A 24709-nucleotide genomic window follows, 5' to 3' on the forward strand; every position below is an offset into this window, starting at 1 on the left:
TAGCTGTTAGCTGCTGAATGTGATTTTCTCTTTCCTCCTTCCAGCAATTTAGACTAACACACCCCCCACCAGGCAACCAGTGTTATCTTACATTGCTTTCCTTTCTCTTCAGGCCCATGTCCGAAATTGAATGAAGCTGTCAGACCTGGAAGTGCTGTGTCTGCCCCACAGCAGAGGCTCCAAAGGTAAGTGTCTTTCCTTTTTGGGGGTACTATAGTGGCACTATAAGGAGTTTGTTAGCCTCCTACTAGCCTTTCTAGAGCCTGGGGACTTATATTTATCCCTCATGCTAAGGGATGTATGTAGTATTAAGGGCAGTGAATCATCAGGACACTGTTGAATACTTGCTATCGATCCGCTTTTCCGGATTGTTTTTTAGCGCAAGAGGGACTAAGCTGTTGAGTTTTTATTAATAGTGTATTGTGCTACTTAAAGGGACATAAAATAGGTTGAGATCTGCGCATATCCTAAAAGGGCTAATTAATTAAAAACTGCATAATTTTTTTTTTAAAAATGGCTTTCAAGTATTTTAATTTTTTTTTCAAAAATAAGCAAAATGAATTACATAGCTTAGCTGCCTGGAGAAGCCAACTCAACCCCCCTTTATCATTGTTTAGACACAGGCATTGTATTTCAACTGAGTTCACAGCTTCTAGCCATGCTCAAGCAGATAATCCCTATTCAATTTTGTATTCTACCAAAGCATACAGATATAGATACAGCCATAAAAGGAATTGTGTGGAGGGAGTTAGAGCTTTACAATTCAGAAACTAAAAAGAATTGGTTAATGGCGAAGCACTGCAGTATAAATTTGCAGGTATTTAAAGTACATATTATATTTTGTCTTTATCCCAACTTATTTTATGTCCCTTTAACTTACCAGAGCTCCGCTGATTGCATAATAATCCTAGCAGAGCTCGATTATTTTCACATTTATTCTGCGCATTTGAGTTAGCGCAATAACGGCACCGCTTATAAATACTTTTGCGTATCTTCTCCTTCCTGTCATCGCTGAATTGGCAATTTTTTTCCTTTTGTGCCGCATCAGCGCTACGGACCTCTGCTGGCGGGGTCACGTGACCTGCGTTGGACTTCATTCTCTTCCATTTTATTTTCTTGATACAGAGTTTGCTTTCAGCGTAGCTGTTAGCTACTGTTGGGAAAGCTTCACTCGATATCTGGTGGTTTTCCTAGGAGGTGGAAAGTGCCTCAGTCACGGCTGGGGTGTAGTTGGGTGCCGTTTTTTCTTTTGAAGGATATTGTTTTGCAAAAAAATTAATTTGTAATATTGCTGCTGATAGTTTTTTACTGTGGGGATCTTGTATCATCTGGAGGGTCAGAATGGATTTAGATCACAATGTTACATTTTTAACTTTGGGGGATAAATGTTTATATTGTGAGGAGGCCTATGTAATACCCCCTGCACAGTTGTGTTCCACATGCATAGCTTCCATGTTAGTCAAAATAAAAAGTCTGCTACTGTTAAGAAGCTTAACCCCTCTACCTCTCAGTACTCGTCCCCGTCCCATTTAGTTTCTTTTGGCAGTGCCCTGCGGCTCAGCTCAATCTCTTTCTGGGGGAATTTTTCTTCCTAGGGATTTTGCAGCACAGCTTCAGTCTGCTGTAGTTGCTGCGCCGAGTGCCTTACCCACTTCGGGTAAGAGGGAGAGAAAGATTAAACATGTTTCTCCTGATGCTGGAATCCCCTCTTACTGAGAATGCTGTGGTCAGTCTATCGCAGGACTCTGAGGATGAACATACCTCTTAGGCTTCTGAAGGGGAGATATTTGACGACAGACAGACCAGCCGAGTCTGAGATTAACGTCAGATTCAAACTAGAACACCTCCGTTTGTTGCTCAAGGAGGTTCTATTTACTTTAGATGTTCCTGATCAAAAGCTATCTGAGAAACCTAAAATTTCCTAAGCTTGACAGGGTTTATGGTGTTCAGCCCAGAACTCTGGAGTTTTTTTCGGTTCCTGCCCGTAGGACAAGCATCACTAAGGAGTGGGAAAAACCTGGAATTCCCTTTTCTCTGTCAAATAGCTTTAAGAAAATGTTTCTGGTTCCTGATTCTAAGATTATGGAGTTACACTCCAAAGGTGGATGACACAATTTCCACGTTGGCCAAGAGAACTACTATTCCCCTCAAAGATACTACCTCCTTTAAGTGTCCTATGTCCCGAAAACTGGAGGGTTACGTTAGGATTTTCTATCATCTTTGACACCTCTGGAAACCGGCGGCAGGTATTGCTGCTGTGGTAGGTATCACCACTTATTGGTGCGATTCCTTATCAGAGATGATCTTGGAGGAGACTCCTTTGGAGGAGATTCAAAATAGGATCTTGGCTCTAAAGATAGCTAATTCCTTTATTTGTGATGCTAACATGCAAGTTATTCGTTTAAGTGCCAAGTCATCTGGCTATGCGATTTTGTCAAGAAGAGCCTTATGGTTGAAATCGTGGTCCGCAGACATGTCTAAATCTAGACTCCTCTCCTTGCCCTTCAAGGGGAAATCCTTGTTTGGACCAGGACTGGATTCTATAATCTCTACTGTTACAGGGGGGGCACTTTCATTCCTCAAGACAAGAAGGCTAGATGCAAGGGTCTTCAGTTTGGAAATCGTTCCTTTTTGTTCTTTCAAAGGTCAGAGACCCTCGACCTCCCCTAAGCCGGATCAGCCTAAGAGTTCCTGGTAAACCTTATCAGACTTGGAGCAGGAACAAGCAGTTCAAGAAACCTGCCTCAGACAATTAGTCGGCATGAAGGGCGGCCCCCGATCCGGGACCGGTTCACGTAGGGGACAGACTTTCCTTCTTTCAGGACGGTTGGATTTGAGATGTTCCAGACCCCCCGTGGGTTTTGGACGTGGTTTCCCAGGGGTACAAGATAGGGTTCAAGTCTTGCCCACAGAGAGGCAGATTCCTTCTGTCTCGACTCTCTTCAAACCCTGTGAAGAGAGAAGCCTTTCTAAATTGTGTAAAGGACCTATCTTCCCTGGGAGTGATTGTTCAGATTCCTCCCGCAGAACAGGGCCTAGTGTTTTATTCAAACCTTTTTCTTGGTGACCAATAAGGAGGGTACTTTTTCATCCAATTTTGGACTTGGTGTCTCAACAAATTTCTCAAGGTTCCGTCCTTCAAGATGGAGACCATCAGATCCATTCTCCCGTTGGTCCAAGAGGGTCAGGCATGTCCCATTCCACAGGGATCTTTTTAGTTTTTGAGGTTTGTCTTTCAAGACAAACATTTCTTTCATGTAATTGGCAAGAGTCCATGAGCTAGTGACGTATGGGATATACATTCCTACCAGGAGGGGCAAAGTTTCCCAAACCTCAAAAGGCCTATAAATACACCCCTCACCACACCCACAATTCAGTTTTACAAACTTTGCCTCCCATGGAGGTGGTGAAGTAAGTTTGTGCTAGATTTCTACGTTGATATGCGCTTTGCAGCAGGCTGAAGCCCGGTTTTCCTCTCAGAGTGCAGTGAATGTCAGAGGGATGTGAAGAGAGTATTGCCTATTTGAATACCATGGTCTTCCTCTAGGGGATCTATTTCATAGATTTCTTCTCCTACCTCCCTTTTCAGATTGACGATATTCTCTTATATACCATTACCTCTACTGATTCTCGTTTCAGTACTGGTTTGGCTATCTGCTATATGTAGATGAGTGTCTTAGGGTAAGTAAGTCTTATTTCTATTCATGACACTCAAAGCTATGGTTGGGCACTTTATATGTAAAGTTCTAAATATATGTTTTAAACTTATATTTGCCATGATTCAGGATAATCAGTATTCCTTCTTTCAGACTGCCAGTTTCATTTTTTTGGGAAAATGCATATGAATTATATTTTCTCTTGTAAGGTGTATCCAGTCCACGGGTTCATCCATTACTTGTGGGATATTCTCCTTCCCAACAGGAAGTTGCAAGAGGGCACCCACAGCAGAGCTGTCTATTTAGCTCCTCCCTTAACTGCCACCCCCAGTCATTCTCTTGCAACTCTCGACAAGAAAGGAAGTATCAAGAGATATGTGGTGACTTACTGTAGTTTTACCTTCAATCAAGAGTTTGTTATTTTTAAACGGTACCGGCGTTGTTCTGTTTTTCTCTCAGGCAGAAATTAGAAGAAGAATTCTGCCTGGAGATTTGATGATCTTAGCGGTTTGTAACTAAGGTCCATTGCTGTTCTCACACATAACTGATGAATATGGGAAAACTTCAGTTGGGGGAACGGCCTGCAGATTACCTGCTTTGAGGTATGTTCAGTATTTTTATTTCTAGAGAGAGGAATAAGTTCTAGAAAATGCTGACAGAGCCTTGTGTATTTGAGGTAAGCCTGATGCAGTGATTTAACAGCGACTGGGATCATGCTTACATAACAGGGTAATACTCATGTTAATATTCATATTGCTTAGTGACAAAACGTTTACATGATTTCATAAATAGGACGTTTTTTTCTCTGAGGGAGATAAGTCTTTATTTGGGGCCTAGTTTCCACATGGCTAGTCAGATACTCCCAGGAGTATTTTCTCAAGGCCCCTCTGACATCCAGTACATGGTGGGAGGGGCCTATTTTAGTGCTCTAACTGCGCAGTTTTAATTCAGACTGAGACAACTAGCTTCCCTAGAAGAGTCCTCTGGCATCTGAGAACCATTTCAAAGGGGTTATTTCTGCACAAAATCGTATTTAAGGGCAGGTAGGAGCCTCAGCAGAGCTGTGGCAAGGTGCTCAATTGATTTTTAACGTTTTTCAATCCGGTTTGGGGCCTAAGGGGTTAATCATCCATTTGCAAGTGGGTGCAATGTTGCTTTAGTCCCTTACACATACTGTAAAAATTTCAAAGATTTTACTGTATTTTTTCACTGTTTTGCAGTTTAAGTGCTAGTTTTTCTCTCTTAAAGGCACAGTAACGTTTTTGTTTAATTGCTGTTTCACCTTTATTAAAGTGTTTTCCAAGCTTGCTTGTCTCATTACTAGTCTGTTAAACATGTCTGACATAGAGGAAACTCCTTGTTCAATATGTTTGGAAGCCATTGTGGGAACCCCCTCTTAGAATGTGTACCAAATGTACTGAAATTTCTATAAACTATAAAGACCATATTATGGCACTTAAAGATTTATCTCCAGGGGATTCTCTGACTAAAAAGAGGGAGATTATGCCATCTAACTCTCCCCATGTGTCCGAACCTATAACTCCCGCTCAAGTGACACCAAGTACATCTAGCGCGTCTAATTCTTTTACCTTACAGGACATGGCGGCAGTTATGAATGCTACCCTCACAGCGGTATTCTCCAAACTGCCAGGGCTACAAGGAAAGCGAGACAGCTCTGGGGCTAGAACTAATACAGAGCTTTCTGATGCTTTATTGCCTGTGTCCGATATACCCTCACAATGCTCAGAAGCCGAGGCAGGTGAGCTTCTATCTGTGGGTGACATTTCAGACTCAGGGAAGGCGTTACTTCAGTCTGATTCTGAAATGACAGCGTTTACATTTAAGCTTGAACACCTCCGCTTATTGCTTAGGGAGGTTTTAGCGACTCTGGATGACTGTGACCCCATTGTGGTTCCAGAGAATTTGTGTAAAATGGACAAATACTTTGCAGTACCTGTTTACACCGATGTTTTTCCAGTCCCTAAGAGGTTTTCGGAAATTATTACTAAGGAATGGGATAGACCAGGTGTGCCGTTCTCTTCCCCTCCTGCTTTTAAAAAGATGTTTCCCATAGATACCACCATACGGGACTCGTGGCAGACGGTTCCTAAGGTGGAGGGAGCAGTCTCCACCCTAGCTAAGCGTACAACTATACCCGTCGAGGACAGTTGTGCTTTCCTAGATCCTATGGATAAAAAATTGGACGGTCTCCTTAAGAAAATTTTTATACATCAAGGTTTTATTCTCCAGCCTCTTGCATGCATTGCCCCAGTTACTGCTGCAGCGGCTTTTTGGTTTGAGTCTCTTGAGAAGGCTCTACAGGTGGAGACCCCGTTAGATGATATTCTAGACAGGATTAAAGCTCTTAAGTTAGCTAACTCCTTTATTTCTGATGCCATTTTTCATTTAGCCAAGCTAACGGCTAAGAATTCAGGTTTTGCCATTTTGGTGCGTAGGACACTATGGCTTAAGTCCTGGTCAGCAGACGTTACTTCAAAGTCTAAGCTTCTTAACATCCCCTTCAAGGGACAGACCCTATTCGGGCCCGGTCTGAAGGAGATCATTTCTGATATTACTGGAGGAAAAGGTCATGCCCTTCCTCAGGATAGGTCCAATAAGTTAAGGACCAAACAGAATGATTTTCGTTCCTTTCGAAACTTCAAGTTTCCTCTAATGCAAAACAAGAGGGAAATTTCGCCCAGTCCAAACCAGTCTGGAGACCTAGCCAGGCTTGGAATAAGGGGAAGCAGGCCAAGAAACCTGCGGCTGCCTCTAAGACAGCATGAAGGAGTAGCCCCCGATCCGGGACCGGATCTAGTGGGGGGCAGACTCTCTCTTCGCCCAGGCTTGGGCAAGAGACGTCCAGGATCCCTGGGCATTAGAGATTGTTTCCCAGGGATATCTTCTGGACTTCAAAGCTTCATCTCCAAAGGGGAGATTTCGTCTCTCACAATTACCTGTAAATCAGATAAAGAGAGAGGCATTCTTACGTTGTGTTCAATACCTGCTGGTTATGGGAGTGATCCACCCAGTTCCAAGGGAGGAACAGGGGCAGGGCTTCTATTCAAATCTGTTTATAGTTCCCAAAAAAAGAGGGAACTTTCAGACCAATCTTGGATCTCAAGATCCTAAACAAATTTCTCAGGGTCCCATCCTTCAAGATGGAGACTATCCGAACCTTTCTTCCTATGATCCAGGAGGGTCAATATATGACTACCGTGGACTTAAAGGATACTTATCTCCACATTCCGATTCACAGAGATCATCATCATCAGTTCCTCAGGTTCGCCTTCTTAAACGGGCATTACCAGTTTGTGGCTCTTCCCTTTGGGTTAGCCACGACACCAAGAATCTTTACGAAGGTTCTAGGGTCCCTACTGGCGGTTCTAATGCCACGGGGCATATCAGTGGCTCCTTACCTAGACGACATTCTGATACAGGCGTCGACTTTTCAAATCGCCAAGTCCCATACGGACATTGTTCTGGCTTTTCTGAGGTCTCACGGGTGGAAGGTGAACGAAGAAAAGAGTTCTCTCTCCCCTCTCACAAGAGTTTCCTTCCTAGGAACACTGATAGATTCAGTAGAAATGAAAATTTTTCTGACAGAGGTCAGGTTATCAAAGCTTCTAACTTCCTGCCGTGCTCTTCATTCCACTTCTCGGCCGTCAGTGGCTCAGTGTAATCGGCCTAATGGTAGCAGCAATGGACATAGTTCCGTTTGCCCGCCTACATCTCAGACCACTGCAACTTTGCATGCTCAATCAGTGGAATGGGGACTACACAGATTTGTCCCCTCTGCTAAATCTGGATCAAGAGACCAGGGATTCTCTTCTCTGGTGGTTCTCTCGGGTCCATCAGTCCAGGGGAATGAGTTTATGCAGGCCAGAGTGGACTATAGTCACGATAGATGCCAGCCTTCTGGGCTGGGGCGCAGTCTGGAACTCCCTGAAGGCTCAGGGTTCGTGGACTCAGGAGGAGGCCCTCCTTCCTATAAATATTCTGGAACAGAGAGCGATATTCAATGCTCTTCATGCTTGGCCTCAACTAGCTGCGGTCAGGTTCATCAGTTTTCAGTCGGACAATATCACGACTGTAGCCTATATCAACCATCAGGGGGAGGACAAGAAGCCCCCTGGCATATCCATATCCCAGGAGTAGAGAACTGGGAGGCGGATTTTCTAAGTCGGCAGACTTTTCATCCGGGGGAGTGGGAGCTCCATCCGGAGGTATTTGCCCAGCTGATTCAACTATGGGGCAAACCAGAAGTGGATCTGATGGCGTCTCGTCAGAACGCCAAGCTTCCCTGTTACGGGTCCAGGTCAAGGGTTCCCCAGGCAACGCTGATAGATGCTCTAGCAGTGCCCTGGTCCTTCAGCCTGGCTTATGTGTTCCCACCATTTCCTCTCCTCCCTCGTCTGATTGCCAAGATCAAGCAGGAGAGAGCTTCAGTGATTTTGATAGCACCTGCGTGGCCACGCAGGACTTGGTATGCAGATCTGGTGGACATGTCATCCCTTCCACCATGGACTCTGCTGCTGAGGCAGGACCTTCTAATCCAAGGTCCATTCAAACATCCAAATCTAATTTCTCTGCGGCTGACTGCTTGGAGATTGAACACTTGATTTTATCAAAACGTGGTTTCTCCAAGTCGGTCATTGATACCTTAATTCAGGCTCGAAAGCCTGTCACTAGGAAAATCTATCATAAGATATGGTGTAAATATTTTCATTGGTATGAATCCAAGGGTTTCTCATGGAGTGAAGTCAGGATTCCTAGGATATTATCCTTTCTCCAAGAAGGATTGGAGAAGGGATTGTCAGCTAGTTCCTTAAAGGGACAGATTTCTGCTCTGTCCTTCTGCACAAGCGTCTGGCAGATGTTCCAGACGTTCAGGCGTTTTGTCAGGCTTTAGTTAGAATCAAGCCTGTGTTTAAACCTGTTGCTCCGCCATGGAGTTTAAATTTAGTTCTTAAAGTTCTTCAAGGGGTTCCGTTTGAACCTCTGCATTCCATAGATATCAAGCTTTTATCTTGGAAAGTTCTGTTTTTGGTAGCTATCTCTTTGGCTCGAAGAGTTTCAGAGTTACCTGCCTTACAGTGTGATTCCCCTTATGTGATATTCCATACAGATAAGGTAGTGTTGCGTACCAAACCTGGATTTCTTCCTAAGGTGGTATCTAATAAGAATATCAATCAGGAGATTGTAGTTCCGTCACTGTGTCCTAATCCTTCTTCAATGAAGGAACGTCTATTACACAATCTTGACGTGGTTCGTGCTTTAAAGTTTTATTTACAAGCTACTAAGGATTTTCGTCAAACATCTGCATTGTTTGTTGTCTACTCTGGACAGAGGAGAGGCCAAAAGGCTTTGGCATCTTCTCTTTCTTTTTGGCTAAGAAGCATAATCCGTTTAGCTTATGAGACTGCTGGCCAGCAGCCTCCTGAAAGAGTTACAGCTCATTCCACTAGAGCGGTAGCTTCCACATGGGCTTTTAAAAATGAGGCCTCTGTTGAACAGATTTGTAAGGCGGCGACTTGGTCTTCGCTTCATACTTTTTCTAAATTCTACAAATTTGATACTTTTGCTTCCTCGGAGGCTATTTTGGGGAAAAAGGTCTTGCAGGCAGTGGTGCCTTCCGTTTAAGTTCCTGCCTTGTCCCTCCCTTTATCCGTGTCGTAAAGCTTTGGTATTGGTATCCCACAAGTAATGGATGAACCCATGGACTGGATACACCTTACAAGAGAAAACTAAATTTATGCTTACCTGATAAATTTATTTCTCTTGTAGTGTATCCAGTCCACGGCCTGCCCTGTCACTTTAAGGCAGGTGTTTTTTATTTTTAAACTGCAGCCACCACTGCACCCTATAGTTTCTCCTGTTTCTTGCTTGTCTTCGGTCAAATGACTGGGGGTGGCAGTTAGGGGAGGAGCTATATAGACAGCTCTGCTGTGGGTGTCCTCTTGCAACTTCCTGTTGGGAAGGAGAATATCCCACAAGTAATGGATGAACCCGTTTACTGGATACACCACAAGAGAAAGAAGTTTATCAGGTAAGCATAATTTTTTTGTTTTTTCCTACCTTAAAAATTTTCAATTTTCAATTGACTTTTTTTTTAAAATTGCGGGCTGTTAGGCTCGCGGTTGCAGAAAATCCTATTTATTGCGTCATTCTTGGCGCAAAAAATATAGGCGTCATTCTTGGCGCCAAAATTTGTGGGAGTTATTCTTGGCGCCAAAAATGTGGGCGTCATACTTGGCGCCAGTTTTTTTCACATTATTTCAGTCTCACTTTTTAGTTGCTTCTGGTTTTCTAGAGGCTTGTTTCATTTTGCATTTTTTCCCATTCCTGAAACTGCCATTTAAGGAATTTGATAATTTTGCTTTATATGTTGTTTTTTCTATTACATATTGCAAGATGTCACTACCTGACCCTGGATCAGAATCTACTTCTGGAAAGACTCTGCCTGATGTCGGTTCTACCAAAGCTAAGTGCATTTGTTGTAAACTTTTGGTAACTGTTCCTCCGGCTGTAGTTTGTGTTAGTTGTCATGATAAACTATCAAACGCAGATAGTATTTCCATTAGTAATAATCCATTACCTGTTGTTGTTCCTTCAACATCTAATGTTCAAGATGTTCCTGTTAATGTAAAAGAATTTTTCTAATTCTATTCGGAAGGCTCTGTCTGTTATTCCTCCTTCTAGTAAACGTAAGAGGTCTTTTAAAACTTCTCATATTTCAGATGAATTTTTAAATGACCGCCATCATTCTGACTTATCTATTTCTGATGAGGATCTATCTGGTTCAGAAGATTCTACCTCAGATATTGACACTGATAAATCTTCATATTTGTTTAAGATGGAGTTTATTCGTTCTTTACTTAAAGAAGTGTTGATTGCTTTAGATATGGAGGAGTCTAGTCCTCTTGATATTAAAACTAATAAGCGTTTAAATTCAGTTTTTAAACCTCATGTAGTTATTCCTGAAGTTTTTCCAGTTCCTGATGCTATTTCAGAAGTAATTTCTAGGGAATGGAATAGTCTGGGTACTTCATTTACTCCTTCTCCAAGGTTTAAGAAATTGTACCCTTTGCCATCTGATAGATTAGAGTTTTGGGAGAAAATCCCCAAAGTTGATGGGGTTATCTCTACTCTTGCTAAACGTACTACTATTCCTATGGCAGATAGTACTTCGTTTAAATATCCTTTAGATAGGAAGCTTGAATCCTTTCTAAGGAAGGCTCATTTATGTTCAGGTAATCTTCTTAGACCTGCTATTTCTTTGGCTGATGTTGCTGCAGCTTCCACTTTCTGGTTGGAGGCTTTAGCGCAACAAGTGTCAGACCATAATTCTTATCATTGTTAAACTTCTTCAACATGCTAATAACTTTATTTGTGATGCCATTTTTTATATCATTAGAATTGATGTCAGGTATATGTCTTTAGCTATTTTAGCCAGAAGAGCTTTATGGCTTAAGTCTTGGAATGCAGATATGACTTCTAAGTCAACTTTGCTTTCTCTTTCTTTCCAAGGTAATAAATTATTTGGTTCTCAGTTAGATTCAATAATTTCAATTGTTACTGGGGGGGAGGGAGCCTTTTTGCCACAGGATATAAAATCTAAAGGTAAATATAGGGCTGCTAATCGTTTTCGTTCCTTTCGTCAGAATAAGGAACAAAAGCCTGACCCTTCCCCTAAAGGAACAGTTTCCGTTTGGAAACTTTCTCCAGTCTGGAATAAATCCAAGCCTTTTAGAAAGTCAAAACCAGCTCCCAAATCCGCATGAAGGTGCGGCCATCATTCCAGCACAGCTGGTAGGGGGCAGGTTACGATTTTTCAAAGATGTTTGGATCAATTCGATTCAAAGTCTTTGGATTCAGAACATTGTTTCACAAGGGTACAGAATAGGTTTCAAGGTAAGACCGCCTGTGAGAAGATTCTTTCTCTCACGCATTCCAGTAAACCCAGTAAAGGCTCAAGCATTTCTGAAATGTGTTTCAGACCTGGAGTCAGCTGGGGTAATTGTGCCAGTTCCAGTTCTACAACGGGGCCTGGGGTTTTATTCAAATCTGTTCATTGTTCCAAAGAAAGAGAATTCTTTCAGACCAGTTCTGGATCTAAAAATATTGAATCGTTACGTAAGGATACCAACCTTCAAAATGGTGACTATAAGGACTATTCTGCCTTTTGTTCAGCAAGGGCATTATATGTCCACAGTAGACTTACAGGATGCATATCTTCATGTTCCAATTCATCCGGACCACTATCGGTTCCTGAGATTCTCTTTTCTAGACAAGCATTACCAGTTTGTTGCTCTTCCTTTTGGCCTAGCAACAGCTCCAAGGATCTTTTCAAAGGTTCTCGGTGCCCTTCTCTCTGTAATCAGGGAGCAGGGTATTGCGGTATTTCCTTATTTGGACGATATCTTGGTACTTGCTCAGTCTTTACATTCTGCAGAATCTCACACAAATCAACTTGTGTTGTTTCTTCAAAGACATGGTTGGAGGATCAATTTACCAAAGAGTTCCTTGATTCCTCAGACAAGGGTAACCTTTTTGGGTTTCCAAATAGATTCAGTGTCCATGACTTTGTCTCTAACAGAAAAGAGACGTCTGAAATTGCTTTCAGCTTGTCGAAACCTTCAGTCTCAATCATTCCCTTCGGTAGCTCTGTGCATGGAAATTTTAGGTCTCATGACTGTTGCATCGGATGCGATTCCTTTTGCTCGTTTTCACATGAGACCTCTCCAACTTTGTATGCTGAACCAATGGTGCAGGGATTATACAAAGATATCACAATTAATATCCTTAAATCCCAATGTTCGATCTTCTCTGACTTGGTGGTTGGATCACCATCGTTTAGTTCAAGGGGCCTCTTTTGTTCGTCCAATCTGGACTGTGATCTCAACAGATGCAAGTCTTTCAGGTTGGGGAGCTGTATGGGGATCTCTGACAGCGCAGGGCGTTTGGGAATCTCAGGAGGCTAGATTACCAATCAACATTTTGGAACTCCGTGCGATTTTCAGAGCTCTTCGGTTCTGGCCTCTTCTGAAGAATCGTTTATTTGTTTTCAGACAGACAATGTCACAACCGTGGCATATGTCAATCATCAAGGGGGGACTCGCAGTCCTCAGGCTATGAAAGAAGTATCTTGGATACTTGTATGGGCGGAATCCAGCTCCTGTCTAATTTCTGCGGTTCACATCCCAGGTATAGACAATTGGGAAGCGGATTATCTCAGTCGCCAGACGTTACATCCGGGCGAATGGTCTCTTCACCCAGAAATAGATCTAATGGCCTCTCATCTAAACAAGAAACTTCCCAGGTATCTGTCCAGATCCAGGGATCCTCAGGCGGAAGCGGTGGACGCGTTGTCACTTCCTTGGAATTATCAACCTGCTTATATTTTTCCGCCTCTAGTTCTTCTTCCAAAAGTGATTTCCAAAATCCTATTGGAGCGTTCGTTTGTACTGCTGGTGGCTCCAGCATGGCCACACAGGTTTTGGTATGCGGATCTCGTTCGGATGGCCAGTCGCCAACCTTGGACACTTCCGTTAAGGCCAGACCTTCTATCTCAAGGCCCATTTTTCCATCAGGATCTCAAATCATTAAATTTGAAGGTATGGAGAGTGAACGCTTAATACTTAGTCATAGAGGTTTCTCTGACTCCGTGATTAATACTATGTTACAGGCTCGTAAATCTGTGTCTAGAAAGATCTATTACCGAGTCTGGAAGACTTACATTTCTTGGTGTTCTTCACATAGATTCTCTTGGCATTCTTTTAGAATTCCTAGAATTTTACAGTTTCTTCAGGATGGTTTAGAAAAAGGTTTGTCTGCAAGTTCCTTGAAGGGACAAATCTCTGCTCTTTCTGTACTTTTTCACAGAAAGATTGCTAATCATCCTGATATTCATTGTTTTGTTCAGGCTTTGGTTCGTATTAAGCCTGTCATTAAGTCAATTTCTCCTCCTTGGAGTCTTAATTTGGTTCTGAGGGCTTTACAGGCTCCTCCGTTTGAACCTATGCATTCTCTAGATATTAAATTAGTTTCTTGGAAAGTATTATTCCTTTTGGCCATCTCTTCTACTAGAAGAGTTTCTGAGCGATCTGCTCTTTCTTGTGAATCTCCTTTTCTGATTTTTCATCAAGATAAAGCAGTGTTGCGGACTTCATTTAATTTTTTACCTAAAGTTGTGAATTCTAACAACATTAGTAGAGAAATTGTTGTCCCTTCTTTGTGTCCTAATCCTAAGAATACTCTGGAGAGATCTTTACATTCTTTGGATGTAGTTAGAGCTTTGAAATATTATGTTGAAGCTACTAAAGATTTCAGGAAGACTTCTAGTCTATTTGTTGTCTTTTCTGGTTCTAGGAAAGGTCAGAAGGCTTCTGCCATTTCTTTGGCTTCTTTGTTAAAGTATTTGATTCATCATGCTTATGTGGAGTCGGGTAAATCCCCGCCTCAAAGGATTACGGCTCATTCTACTAGGTCAGTTTCTACTTCCTTTCTAGGAACAATCATAGATTCGATCTCCATGAGGATCTTTCTGACGGATCAGTGACTTTCCAAACTTCTCATCTTGCCTCACACTACAATCAACTTCACGCACCTTTGTGGCCCAATGCATGGAGTTAGTGGGCCTCATTGCGGCGGCAATGGACATTATTCCTTTTGCTCGCTTCCATCTGTGACTACTACAACTATGCATGCTCAGTCTATGGAACGCCGATCATTCAGACCTATCTCAACAGATCGTCCTGGACAACCAGACAAGAGAATCTCTCTCCTGGTTGCTTTATCAGGATCACCTGTCTCAAGGCACATGCTTTTTGAGATCGTCTTGGGAGATTTTGACTACGGATGCCAGCCTTCTGGGAGGGGGGCCGTATGGGGTTCCCTGGGAGCCATCTACAATTCTCTGAAAGCATGGCCTGAAACTTTGTTCTGTCCAGTTTATAATGTTTCAATAGGACAACATAACATCTGTGGCTTATATCAATCATCGGGGAGAGACAAATAGTTATTTAGCTATGAAGGAAGTCTTGCACCTTATCTAATCTTTCATGCAGATAAGGCTGTTCTCAGAACCAGGTTGGGGTTTCTTCCTAAGGTGTTCTCTGATTGCAATATCAACCAAGAAATTATGGTGCCTTTTGTTTTGTCCTAATCCTTCTCAGAAGGAACGTTTGTTACACAATCTGGATGTGGTCCGTGCGCTAAAATTCTATCTTCATGCTACCAAGGATTTAAGACAATCTTCCTTCTTGTTTGAGGTCTACACTAGTAAGCACAAGGGTCAGAAAGCCACTACAGCTACTCTCTCCTTCTGGCTGAGGGGTTTCATCCATTTGGCTCATGAGGAAGCAGGTCAGCAGCCTCCTGTGAGGATTACGGCTCACTCTATTCGTGCTGTGTCCTCCCCATGGGCTTTTAAAAATGAAGCTTCTATGGAACAAATCTGTAAAATTTTACAAGTTTGATGGGAGAAAGGTGCTTCCAGTGTTGGTGCCTTTAGTTTAGGTCCGCCTTCCTTATTTTCCCTCCCTATCCATTCTGTGTCCTTTAGCTTGGGTATTGGTTTCCCAACAGTAATGAATGGAATAGAGTACTTTCCTTGCCATTGGAATTTTTTTTTTATGCTTACCTGATAAACTTCTTTCCTGGCATGTAAGGCAGAGTTTTTTCCTTATCCTTCTGGCACCTCTGTACTTCTCCTTATTTCCTCGGGAGTATGGGAAGTGGGAGGGATCTTAAAGTGAAGGTAAAGTTAATTCTATTTCACAGTCTAATATCACTTGTTGACCCAAATTAATAAGTTTAAGTCATCATTTTTATCAATTTCAAATAATAAAGTCTTTTTTTGCTGTTTATAAGTTTATTTTTAACTTTGCCGATGTCAACCCGCAATTTTTTTTTTGTTGTTGTTTGTTCACGTTTTCTTTTCATCCAACTGAAATGCTGGCTGTTAGGCGGCCGTCAATCTACGTCGTCCGCCTTCCGGATGATCTGCTCATGCGTTTCATTTTTATTATCGGACTTGCAATACAAGCGCGCTCACGTTTCGAATATGAGAATTGGTGAAATCTGGAATGCTACAAATATTTACACAGCATAATAACAGTTCAATTACTGTTTTAAAACAATAACAATGTAATCGCATATAATTCATATTAGTATGAGAATTGACATTAATTATTGCCATGAGTGGACTACGCTATGCACATGCGCAGTTTGTTGCATTCGTCGTGAACATGCGTTGGAGACTGCTCTGTACGTCAGTCTCTAAAATAAGGAAATGGCTGTGGGGAGGAATTAGGAAGGTAACGATAGTGAAAAAGAAAAGTTTTTTTTTTTTTTTCTTTCTTTACATAAATATATAATAGATTTGTGACAAAAGCTTAGCGACTTAGTAAATGAAGATATGACTAATTGATTGGTGTATAGAGAGCGGTAAAACTTTACCTTCACTTTAAGCCTTGGCTGGGGTGTATTTGCCTCCTCCTGGTGGCCAGGCGTTAAATTTCCCAACAGTAATGAATGGAATCGTGCCAGGAAAGAGAAACTTATCAGGTAAGCATTCATTTTTTTATTTTTTTTATTTTTTTTTTATAGATAAAAGCAGCAGTTGGATACTCTCAAACATTAGACCGTCCATATCGGGAAGGTGTTGGTGGGGTTAATGCCTATACTACTGTACCCCGAAACTACCATTTCCGTGGCCCAGGGGTAGAGCCAGTTACAGTAGTCCAACCTCAGAACCCTGGATACAGCAGCCTATCACGACCAAATCAGCGATATCGCACTATGGAGCCTTACCGTGGTCCTGGTTATGGCCCTCAGCCCCAGGTCCGGGGGGGTGGCTTTGGAGGCAGTCAGTCTGATCTTCTAGCAGGGAGGGTTTATGGATCTGAAGATACCTATGGGATAGAGGATGATCGCAGGAGTTTAGGAGCATATGTTGATGGACCTGATTATTCTACTGCTGGAAGGAGTGGAGACCCTCGTAGAAGGTTGAGGTGAGAAATTCAAAGGCCATGTAAAGGAAATGTGTGTATTGTAGAGAAAGCGTATGTTAGGCTGGAGTTGATTGTCAATATTTTTTTTTTTTTTCCAAGTGGTACATTTTTTTGGTCTTATAATTGTATGTGTGCTTTCTGGAGGGCACTGGCACAGCTAATTCCATTGTTTTGTACCATCGTTAACATTACTATATAGTAGCAAATTTAGTGTAATTTGATTATAAGGGTGATTGTTATATGTAATTGTCACTTTATCATAGTTCATGGTGGGAAATCATCTATTGGCTATAGGGTTCTAAGATACGTCTTCTCTTAAATGAATCTCTCTCTTTTTACAGGAGTTATGAGGACCCACTTTCTGATCTCTTTAATTCCTCCCTACCTGCTTCCGGCAGCCTTTCAAGTCTTGGACCTCCTCCTATGACTTTGGTCCCCAATAGTGGCACTTGGCGGCAGCCAGAACTTCCAGAGGTCCTAGCTATGCTTAGTTATACTCTGGATGCTGTGAGGTTAAATGCTGCTGCTTATCTTCAACATCTGTCCTATCGCAATGAAGAAGTAAAGAAAGAGGTATGTTTTTAGTCATACATTTAAAAAAAAATTTCTATGTGTATAGGGGGGGGATCTTTTATGGTTGAGTATGGTTAAGAATAGTCAGACTTTACTGAACCAGATTAATCTATGTGTAATGTAGGTAAATTGTTTTAATTATAAACAGGGTAGATGCTGTAGTGTGTTAGGGTTTTTTTAAAAAAAATTTTAAAATATTGATTGCTATAATAGCTATATAGGATTTTTTTTTTTTTTTTAAATCTATAGCAATTTTTCTCTTGTAAAGGTGTATCCAGTCCACGGGTTCATCCATTACTTGTGGGATATTCTCCTTCCCAACAGGAAGCTGCAAGAGGACACCCACAGCAGAGCTGTCTATATAGCTCCTCTCCTAACTGCCACCCCCAGTCATTCTCTTGCAGCTCTCGACAAAGTATCGAGAGATGTGGTGACTTAGTGTAGTTTTTACCTTCGATCAAAAGTTTATTTTTAAACAGTACCGGCGTTTTACTGTTTTTACTCTCAGGCAGAAATTGGAAGAAGACTTCTGCCTGGAGGTTTGATGATCTTAGCGGTTTGTAACTAAGATCCATTGCTGTTCTCACACATAACTGAAGAGTATGGAAAGAAAACTTCAGTTGGGGGGACGGTCTGCAGATTGCCTGCTTTGAGGTATGTTCAGTATATTTTTTTCTAGAGAGATAAGGTCTAGAAAATGCTGACAGTGCCTGGTATATTTAAGGTAAGCCTGATACAGTGATTTAACAACAACTGGGATCATGCTTGCAAAAAGGGATAATATTCATGTTAAAACCTATATTACTTAGTGAAAAAACGTTTGCATGATTTATAAATGAAAACGTTTTTTTCTCTGAGGGTGATAAATCTTTATTTGGGGCCTAATTTCCACATGGCTTGTTAGATTACTTCTAGGAGTACTTTTTTAAGGCCCTCTGACTTTGAGTGCATGGTGGGAGGGGCCTATTTTCGTTTTCAGTCTGAGACATCCAGCTTCCCTGAAGGAGTCCTCTGGCTTATAGGACCTCTATAGAGGGTTTTGTTCCTGCAAAAATCGTTTTTAAGGGCAGGTAGGAGCCACAGCAGGGCTGTGGCAGTGTGTTTGACTGTTTGTTAACAGGTTTTAAGTTTTACTAATTCGTTTTTGGGCCTGAGGGGTTAATCATCCATTTGCAAGTGGGTGCAATGCTGCTTTAGTCCCTTATACACACTGTAAAAATTTCGTAGAGTTTACTACTTTTTTTCACTGTTTTGCAGTTTATGTGGTAGTTTTTTCTCTTAAAGGCACAGTACCATTTTTTATTATTGCTTTTTTCACATTTATTAAAGTGTTTTCCAAGCTTGCTGGTCTCATTACTAGTCTGTTAAACATGTCTGACATAGAGGAAACTCCTTATTCATTATGTTTAGAAGCCATTGTGGAACCCCCTCTTAGAATGTGTACCAAATGCACTGACCTTTCTATAAGTTATAAAGACCATATTATGGCTTTTAAAGATTTATCACCTGAGGTTTCTGAGACTGACAAAAGGGAGGTTATGCCATCTAGCTCTCCCCACGTGTCAGAACCTATAACTCCCGCTCAAGGGACGCCAAGTACATCTAGTGCGTCCAATGCGTTTACTTTACAAGACATGGCGGCAGTTATGAATCATACCCTCACGGAGGTATTGTCCAAACTGCCAGGGTTACAAGGAAAGCGAGACAGCTCTGGGGCTAGAACAAATACAGAGCTCTCTGATGCTTTAGTAGCTATGTCTGATATACCCTCACAATGTGCAGAAGTTGAAGCAGGAGAGCTTCTATCTGCTGGTGACATTTCTGATTCAGGGAAGGCGTTACTTCAGTCTGACTCTGAAATGACAGCATTTAAATTTAAGCTTGAACACCTCCGCGTGTTGCTCAGGGAGGTTTTAGCGACTCTGGATGACTGTGACACCATTGTAGTCCCAGAGAAATTGTGTAAAATGGACAAATACTTTGCAGTGCCTGTTTACACTGATGTTTTTCCAATCCCTAAGAGGTTTTCAGAAATTATTACTAAGGAATGGGATAGACCAGGTGTGCCGTTCTCTCCCCCTCCTGCTTTTAAGAAAATGTTTCCTATAGATGCAGCTACACGGGACTTGTGGCAGACGGTCCCTAAGGTGGAGGGAGCAGTCTCTACCCTAGCTAAGCGTACAACTTTTCCTGTCGAGGACAGTTGTGCTTTCCTCGATCCTATGGATAAGAAATTAGAGGGTTTCCTTAAGAAAATCTTTATACACAAGGTTTTATTCTCCAGCCTCTTGCATGCATTGCCCCAGTCACTGCTGCAGCGGCTTTCTGGTTCGAGTCTCTGGAGGAGGCTTTACAGGTAGAGACCCCGTTGGATGATATCCTTGACAGGCTTAAAGCTCTTAAGTTAGCCAATTCATTTATTTCTGACTCCGTTTTTCATTTAACCAAGCTAACGGCTAAAAATTCAGGTTTTGCCATTCAGGCACGTAGGGCGCTATGGCTTAAATCCTGGTCAGCCGATGTCACTTCAAAGTCTAAACTTCTCAATATCCCCTTCAAAAGGCAGACCCTATTTGGGCCTGGACTGAAGGAGATCATTTCTGATATTACTGGAGGAAAAGGCCACGCCCTTCCCCAGGATAGGTCCAACAAGTTAAGGACCAAACAGACTAATTTTCATTCCTTTTGAAACTTCAAGAGTGGCGCAGCTTCATCTTCCTCTTCTACAAAACAAGAGGGAAATTTTGCCCAGTCCAAGCTAGTCTGGAGACCTAACCAGACTTGGAACAAGGGGAAACAGGCCAAAAAGCCTGCTGCTGCCTCTAAGACAGCATGAAGGAGTAGCCCCCGATCCGGGACCGGATCTAGTGGGGGGCAGACTTTCTCTCTTCACCCAGGCTTGGGCAAGAGACGTCCAGGATCCCTGGGCTCTGGAGATTGTTTCCCAGGGATATCTTCTGGATTTCAAAGCTTCAGCTCCAAAGGGGAGATTTCATCTCTCACAATTATCTGCAAACCAGATAAAGAGTGAGGCATTCTTACATCAGTTTCTCAGGTTCGCCTTCCTAGACAGGCATTACCAGTTTGTGGCTCTTCCCTTTGGGTTAGCCACGGCACCAAGAATCTTTGGCGGTTCTAAGACCACGGGGTATAGCAGTAGACCCTTACCTAGACGACATCCTGATACAGGCGTCCACTTTTCAAATCGCCAGGTCCCATACGGACATTGTTCTGGCATTCCTAAGGTCTCACGGGTGGAAGGTGAACGAAGGAAAGAGTTCTCTCTCACCTCTCACAAGAGTTTCCTTCCTAGGAACTCTGATAGATTCAGTAGAAATGAAGATTTATCTGACAGAGGTCAGGTTGTCAAAACTTCTAACTTCCTGCCGTGCTCTTTATTCCATTTCTCATCCGTCAGTGGCTCAGTGTATGGAGGTAATCGGATTAATGGTAGCGGCAATGGACATTGTTCAGTTTGCCTGCCTACATCTCAGACCACTGCAACTTTGCATGCTCAATCAGTGGAATGGGGATTACACAGATTTGTCCCCTCTACTAAATCTGGATCAAGAGACCAGGGATTCTCTTCTCTGGTAGCTATCTCGGGTCCATCTGTCCAAGGGAATGAGTTTCCGCAGGCCAGAATGGACTATAGTAACGACAGATGCCAGCCTTCTGGGCTGGGGTTCAGTCTGCAACTCCCTGAAGGCTCAGGGTTTGTGGACTCAGGAGGAGGCCCTCCTTCCGATAAACATTCTGGAACTAAGAGCGATATTCAGTGCTCTTCAGGCTTGGCCTCAGCTAGCTGCGGTCAGGTTCATCAGATTTCAGTCGGACAACATCACGACTGTAGCCTAAATCAACCATCAGGGGGGAACAAGGAGCCCCCTGGCAATATTGGAGGTTTCAAAGATAATTCTATGGGCAGATGTTCACTCTTGTCATCTCTCAGCTATCCATATCACAGGAGTAGAGAACTGGGAGGCGGATTTTCTAAGTCGGCAGACTTTTCATCCGGGGGAGTGGGAGCTCCATCCGGAGGTATTTGCCAAGTTGATCCAACTTTGGGGCAAACCAGAACTGGATCTCATGGCGTCTCGTCAGAACGCCAAGCTTCCTTGTTACGGGTCCAGGTCCAGGGTTCCCAAGGCAGCACTGATAGATGCTCTAGCAGCGCCCTGGTCCTTCAGCCTGACTTATGTGTTTCCACCGTTTCCTCTGCTCCCTTGTCTGATTGCCAAGATCAAGCAGGAGAGAGCTTTGCTGATCTTGATAGCCCTGCGTGGCCACCCAGGACTTGGTATGCAGATCTGGTGGACATGTCATTCTTTCCACCATGGACTCTGCCGCTAAGGCAGGACCTTCTACTTCAAGGTCCCTTCAAACATCCAAATCTAATTTCTCTACGTCTGACTGCTTGGAGATTGAACACTTGATTCTATCAAAGCGTGGTTTTTCCGAATCGGTCTTTGATATCTTAATTCAGGCTCGAAAGCCTGTCACCAGGGAAATCTATCATAAGATATGGTGTAAATATCTTCATTGGTGTGAATCCAAGGGTTACTCATGGAGTAAGGTCAGGATTCCTAGGATATTATCTTTTCTCTAAGAAGGATTGGAGAAGGGTTTGTCAGCTAGTTCCTTAAAGGGACAGATTTCTGCTCTGTCTATTCTTTTGCACAAACGTCTGGCTGAGGTTCCAGACGTTCAGGCGTTTTGTCAGGCTTTAGTTAGAATCAATCCTGTGTTTAAACCTGTTGCTCCGCCATGGAGTTTAAATTTAGTTCTTAAAGTTCTTCAAGGGGTTCCGTTTGAACCTTTGCATTCCATAGATATTAAGCTTTTATCTTGGAAAGTTCTGTTTTTAGTAGCTATCTCCTCGGCTCGAAGAGTTTCGGAGTTATTTGCTTTACAATGTGATTCCCCTTATCTGATTTTCCATGCAGATAAGGTAGTGTTACGTACCAAAGCTGGGTTTCTTCCTAAGGTGGTATCTAATAAGAATATCAATCAGGAGATTGTTGTTCCTTCACTGTGTCCTAATCCTTCTTCAAAGAAGGAACGTCTATTACACAATCTTGATGTGGTTCGTGCTTTAAAGTTTTATTTACAAGCTACGAGTTCTAATCAGCATGGCTTTAGGAGAAATAGATCATGTCAAACTAATCTAATTAGATTCTACGAGGAAGTAAGTAAAAATATAGATAAAGGCGAATCAGTTGATGTGATATACTTAGATTTTGCAAAGGCATTTGATACAGTGCCACATGAGAGATTAATGCACAAAATTAAGGGACTGGGAATAGCTGAAAATGTTAGCTCATGGATAAATAACTGGATAAAAGATAGGGAGCAACGAGTAGCAGTAAATGGATCATACTCAGATTGGACAAAGGTAATCAGTGGCGTCCCCCAGGGATCAGTACTGGGCCCTGTTCTTTTTAATATTTTTATAAATGACTTGGAGCAAGGATTAAATAGCGACATCTCTATTTTTGCAGATGATACTAAGTTAAGTAAGGTCATTAGGTCAGAGCAGGATGAACTCTCTTTGCAAAGGGATTTGCTAAAATTAGAACTATGGGCAAGTGAATGGAAAATGAGATTTAATACGGAAAAATGTAAGGTTCTACATTTTGGAAGTAAAAATAAGCAGGCTATGTATTTTTTAAATGGGACAAGACTTAGCCAAACACAGGAGGAAAGGGATTTGGGAGTAGTAATAGATAACAAGCTAAAGATGAGTGCACAATGCAGGGCAGCGGCTTCAAAGGCTAATAAGATACTAGCATGTATTAAAAGAGGCATTGATTCAAGGGAGGAAAGCATAATTCTGTCATTATATAAAGCCCTGGTAAGACCTCACCTTGAGTTTGGAGTGCAGTTCTGGGGACCGATTGCTAAAAAAGATATTGCAGAACTAGAAAAAGTTCAGAGAAGGGCCACAAAGCTAATAAGGGGATTGGAGAAATTAACCTATGAGGAGAGGCTAGCCAAACTGGGTCTGTTCTCTTTAGAAAAAAGGCGCTTGAGAGGTGACATGATTACTTTATATAAATATATTCAAGGCCCATATACAGAGATGGCAGAAGCTCTTTTTATTCCAAGAAAATTGGTTCTGACAAGAGGTCATAATTTAAGGTTGGAGGAAAGGAGATTTAATCTCCTGCAACGGAAACATTTTTTCACTGTAAGAGCAATAAAATTGTGGAACTCATTACCAAAGGAGGTAGTGAATGCCAATACCATAGATACATTTAAAAATAGTCTGGATAAATTTCTGTATATAAACAAAATTCATGGATATGATTGCTAGTATTAAATGGGTCACATTTTAATGGGGTTATTTAAGCTTAACTGGAGCTTTTTGTAAGTATTTTAGATTTGTATAGGTTGAACTCGATGGACTTCAGTCTTTTTTCAACCTTATCTACTATGTTACTATGTTACGAAGGATTTTCGTCAAACATCTGCTTTGTTTGTTGTCTACTCTGGACAGAGGAGAGGCCAAAAGGCTTCGGCAACTTCTCTTTCTTTTTGGCTAAGAAGTATAATACGCTTAGCTTATGAGACTGCTGGCCAGCAGCCTCCTGAAAGAATTATAGTTCATTCTACTAGAGCAGTAGCTTCCACATGGGCTTTTAAACATGAGGCCTCTGTTGAACAGATTTGTAAGGCGGTGACTTGGTCTTCGCTTCATACCTTTTCTAAATTCTATAAATTTGATACTTTTGCTTCTTCGGAGGCTATTTTTGGGAGAAAGGTCTTACAGGCAGTGGTGCCTTCCATTTAAGTTCCTGCCTTGTCCCTCCCTTCATCCGTGTCCTAAAGCTTTGGTATTGGTATCCCACAAGTAATGGATGAACCCGTGGACTGGATACACCTTTACAAGAGAACAAAATTTATGCTTACCTGATAAATTTATTTCTCTTGTGGTGTATCCAGTCCACGGCCCGCCCTGTCATTTTAAGGCAGGTGGTTTTTTTTTATTTTTAAACCACAGTCACCACTGCACCCTATAGTTTCTCCTTTTTTTCTTGCTCGTCTTCGGTCGAATGACTGGGGGTGTCAGTTAGGGGAGGAGCTATATAGACAGCTCTGCTGTGGGTTTCCTCTTGCAGCTTCCTGTTGGGAAGGAGAATATCCCACAAGTAATGGATGAACCCGTGGACTGGATACACCACAAGAGAAATAAATTTATCAGGTAAGCATAAATTTTGTTTTTTTTCTCTCTTCCCCATCAAATGATGAGAGTTCACAAGACATTGCATATGGGAAAATTGCACTCCAGTCGACTAGGAGGAGGCAGAAACACACCAACATACCAGAGCTTAAATCTCTCCCACTTACACTGAATCTCCAGTCATTTATTTATTTATTTTTATTTTGCCTCCAAGGTGGAGTGAGGTGTATTCTGAAGTCCTGACCGTCTCATCACTGACTGGGGTTATGTAACTGATCTGA

General features: G+C 42.2%; 1 protein-coding gene across 2 annotated transcripts in view; it reads left to right on the forward strand.

Annotated features, from left to right (window-relative positions):
- CTNND1 (catenin delta 1) overlaps window positions 1-24709 on the forward strand; it is a 444281-nt gene that overhangs the window by 47774 nt on the left and 371798 nt on the right. For both annotated transcript variants that reach the window (XM_053692333.1, XM_053692334.1), the window contains exons 3-4: window positions 16269-16672; window positions 17014-17245. In XM_053692333.1, coding sequence (XP_053548308.1) covers window positions 16269-16672; window positions 17014-17245 — 636 coding nt within the window. The remainder of the gene's footprint in view (window positions 1-16268; window positions 16673-17013; window positions 17246-24709) is intronic.

This window comes from Bombina bombina, chromosome 9, assembly GCF_027579735.1.
Source record: "Bombina bombina isolate aBomBom1 chromosome 9, aBomBom1.pri, whole genome shotgun sequence".
Classification (NCBI taxonomy): Eukaryota; Metazoa; Chordata; class Amphibia; order Anura; family Bombinatoridae; genus Bombina; species Bombina bombina.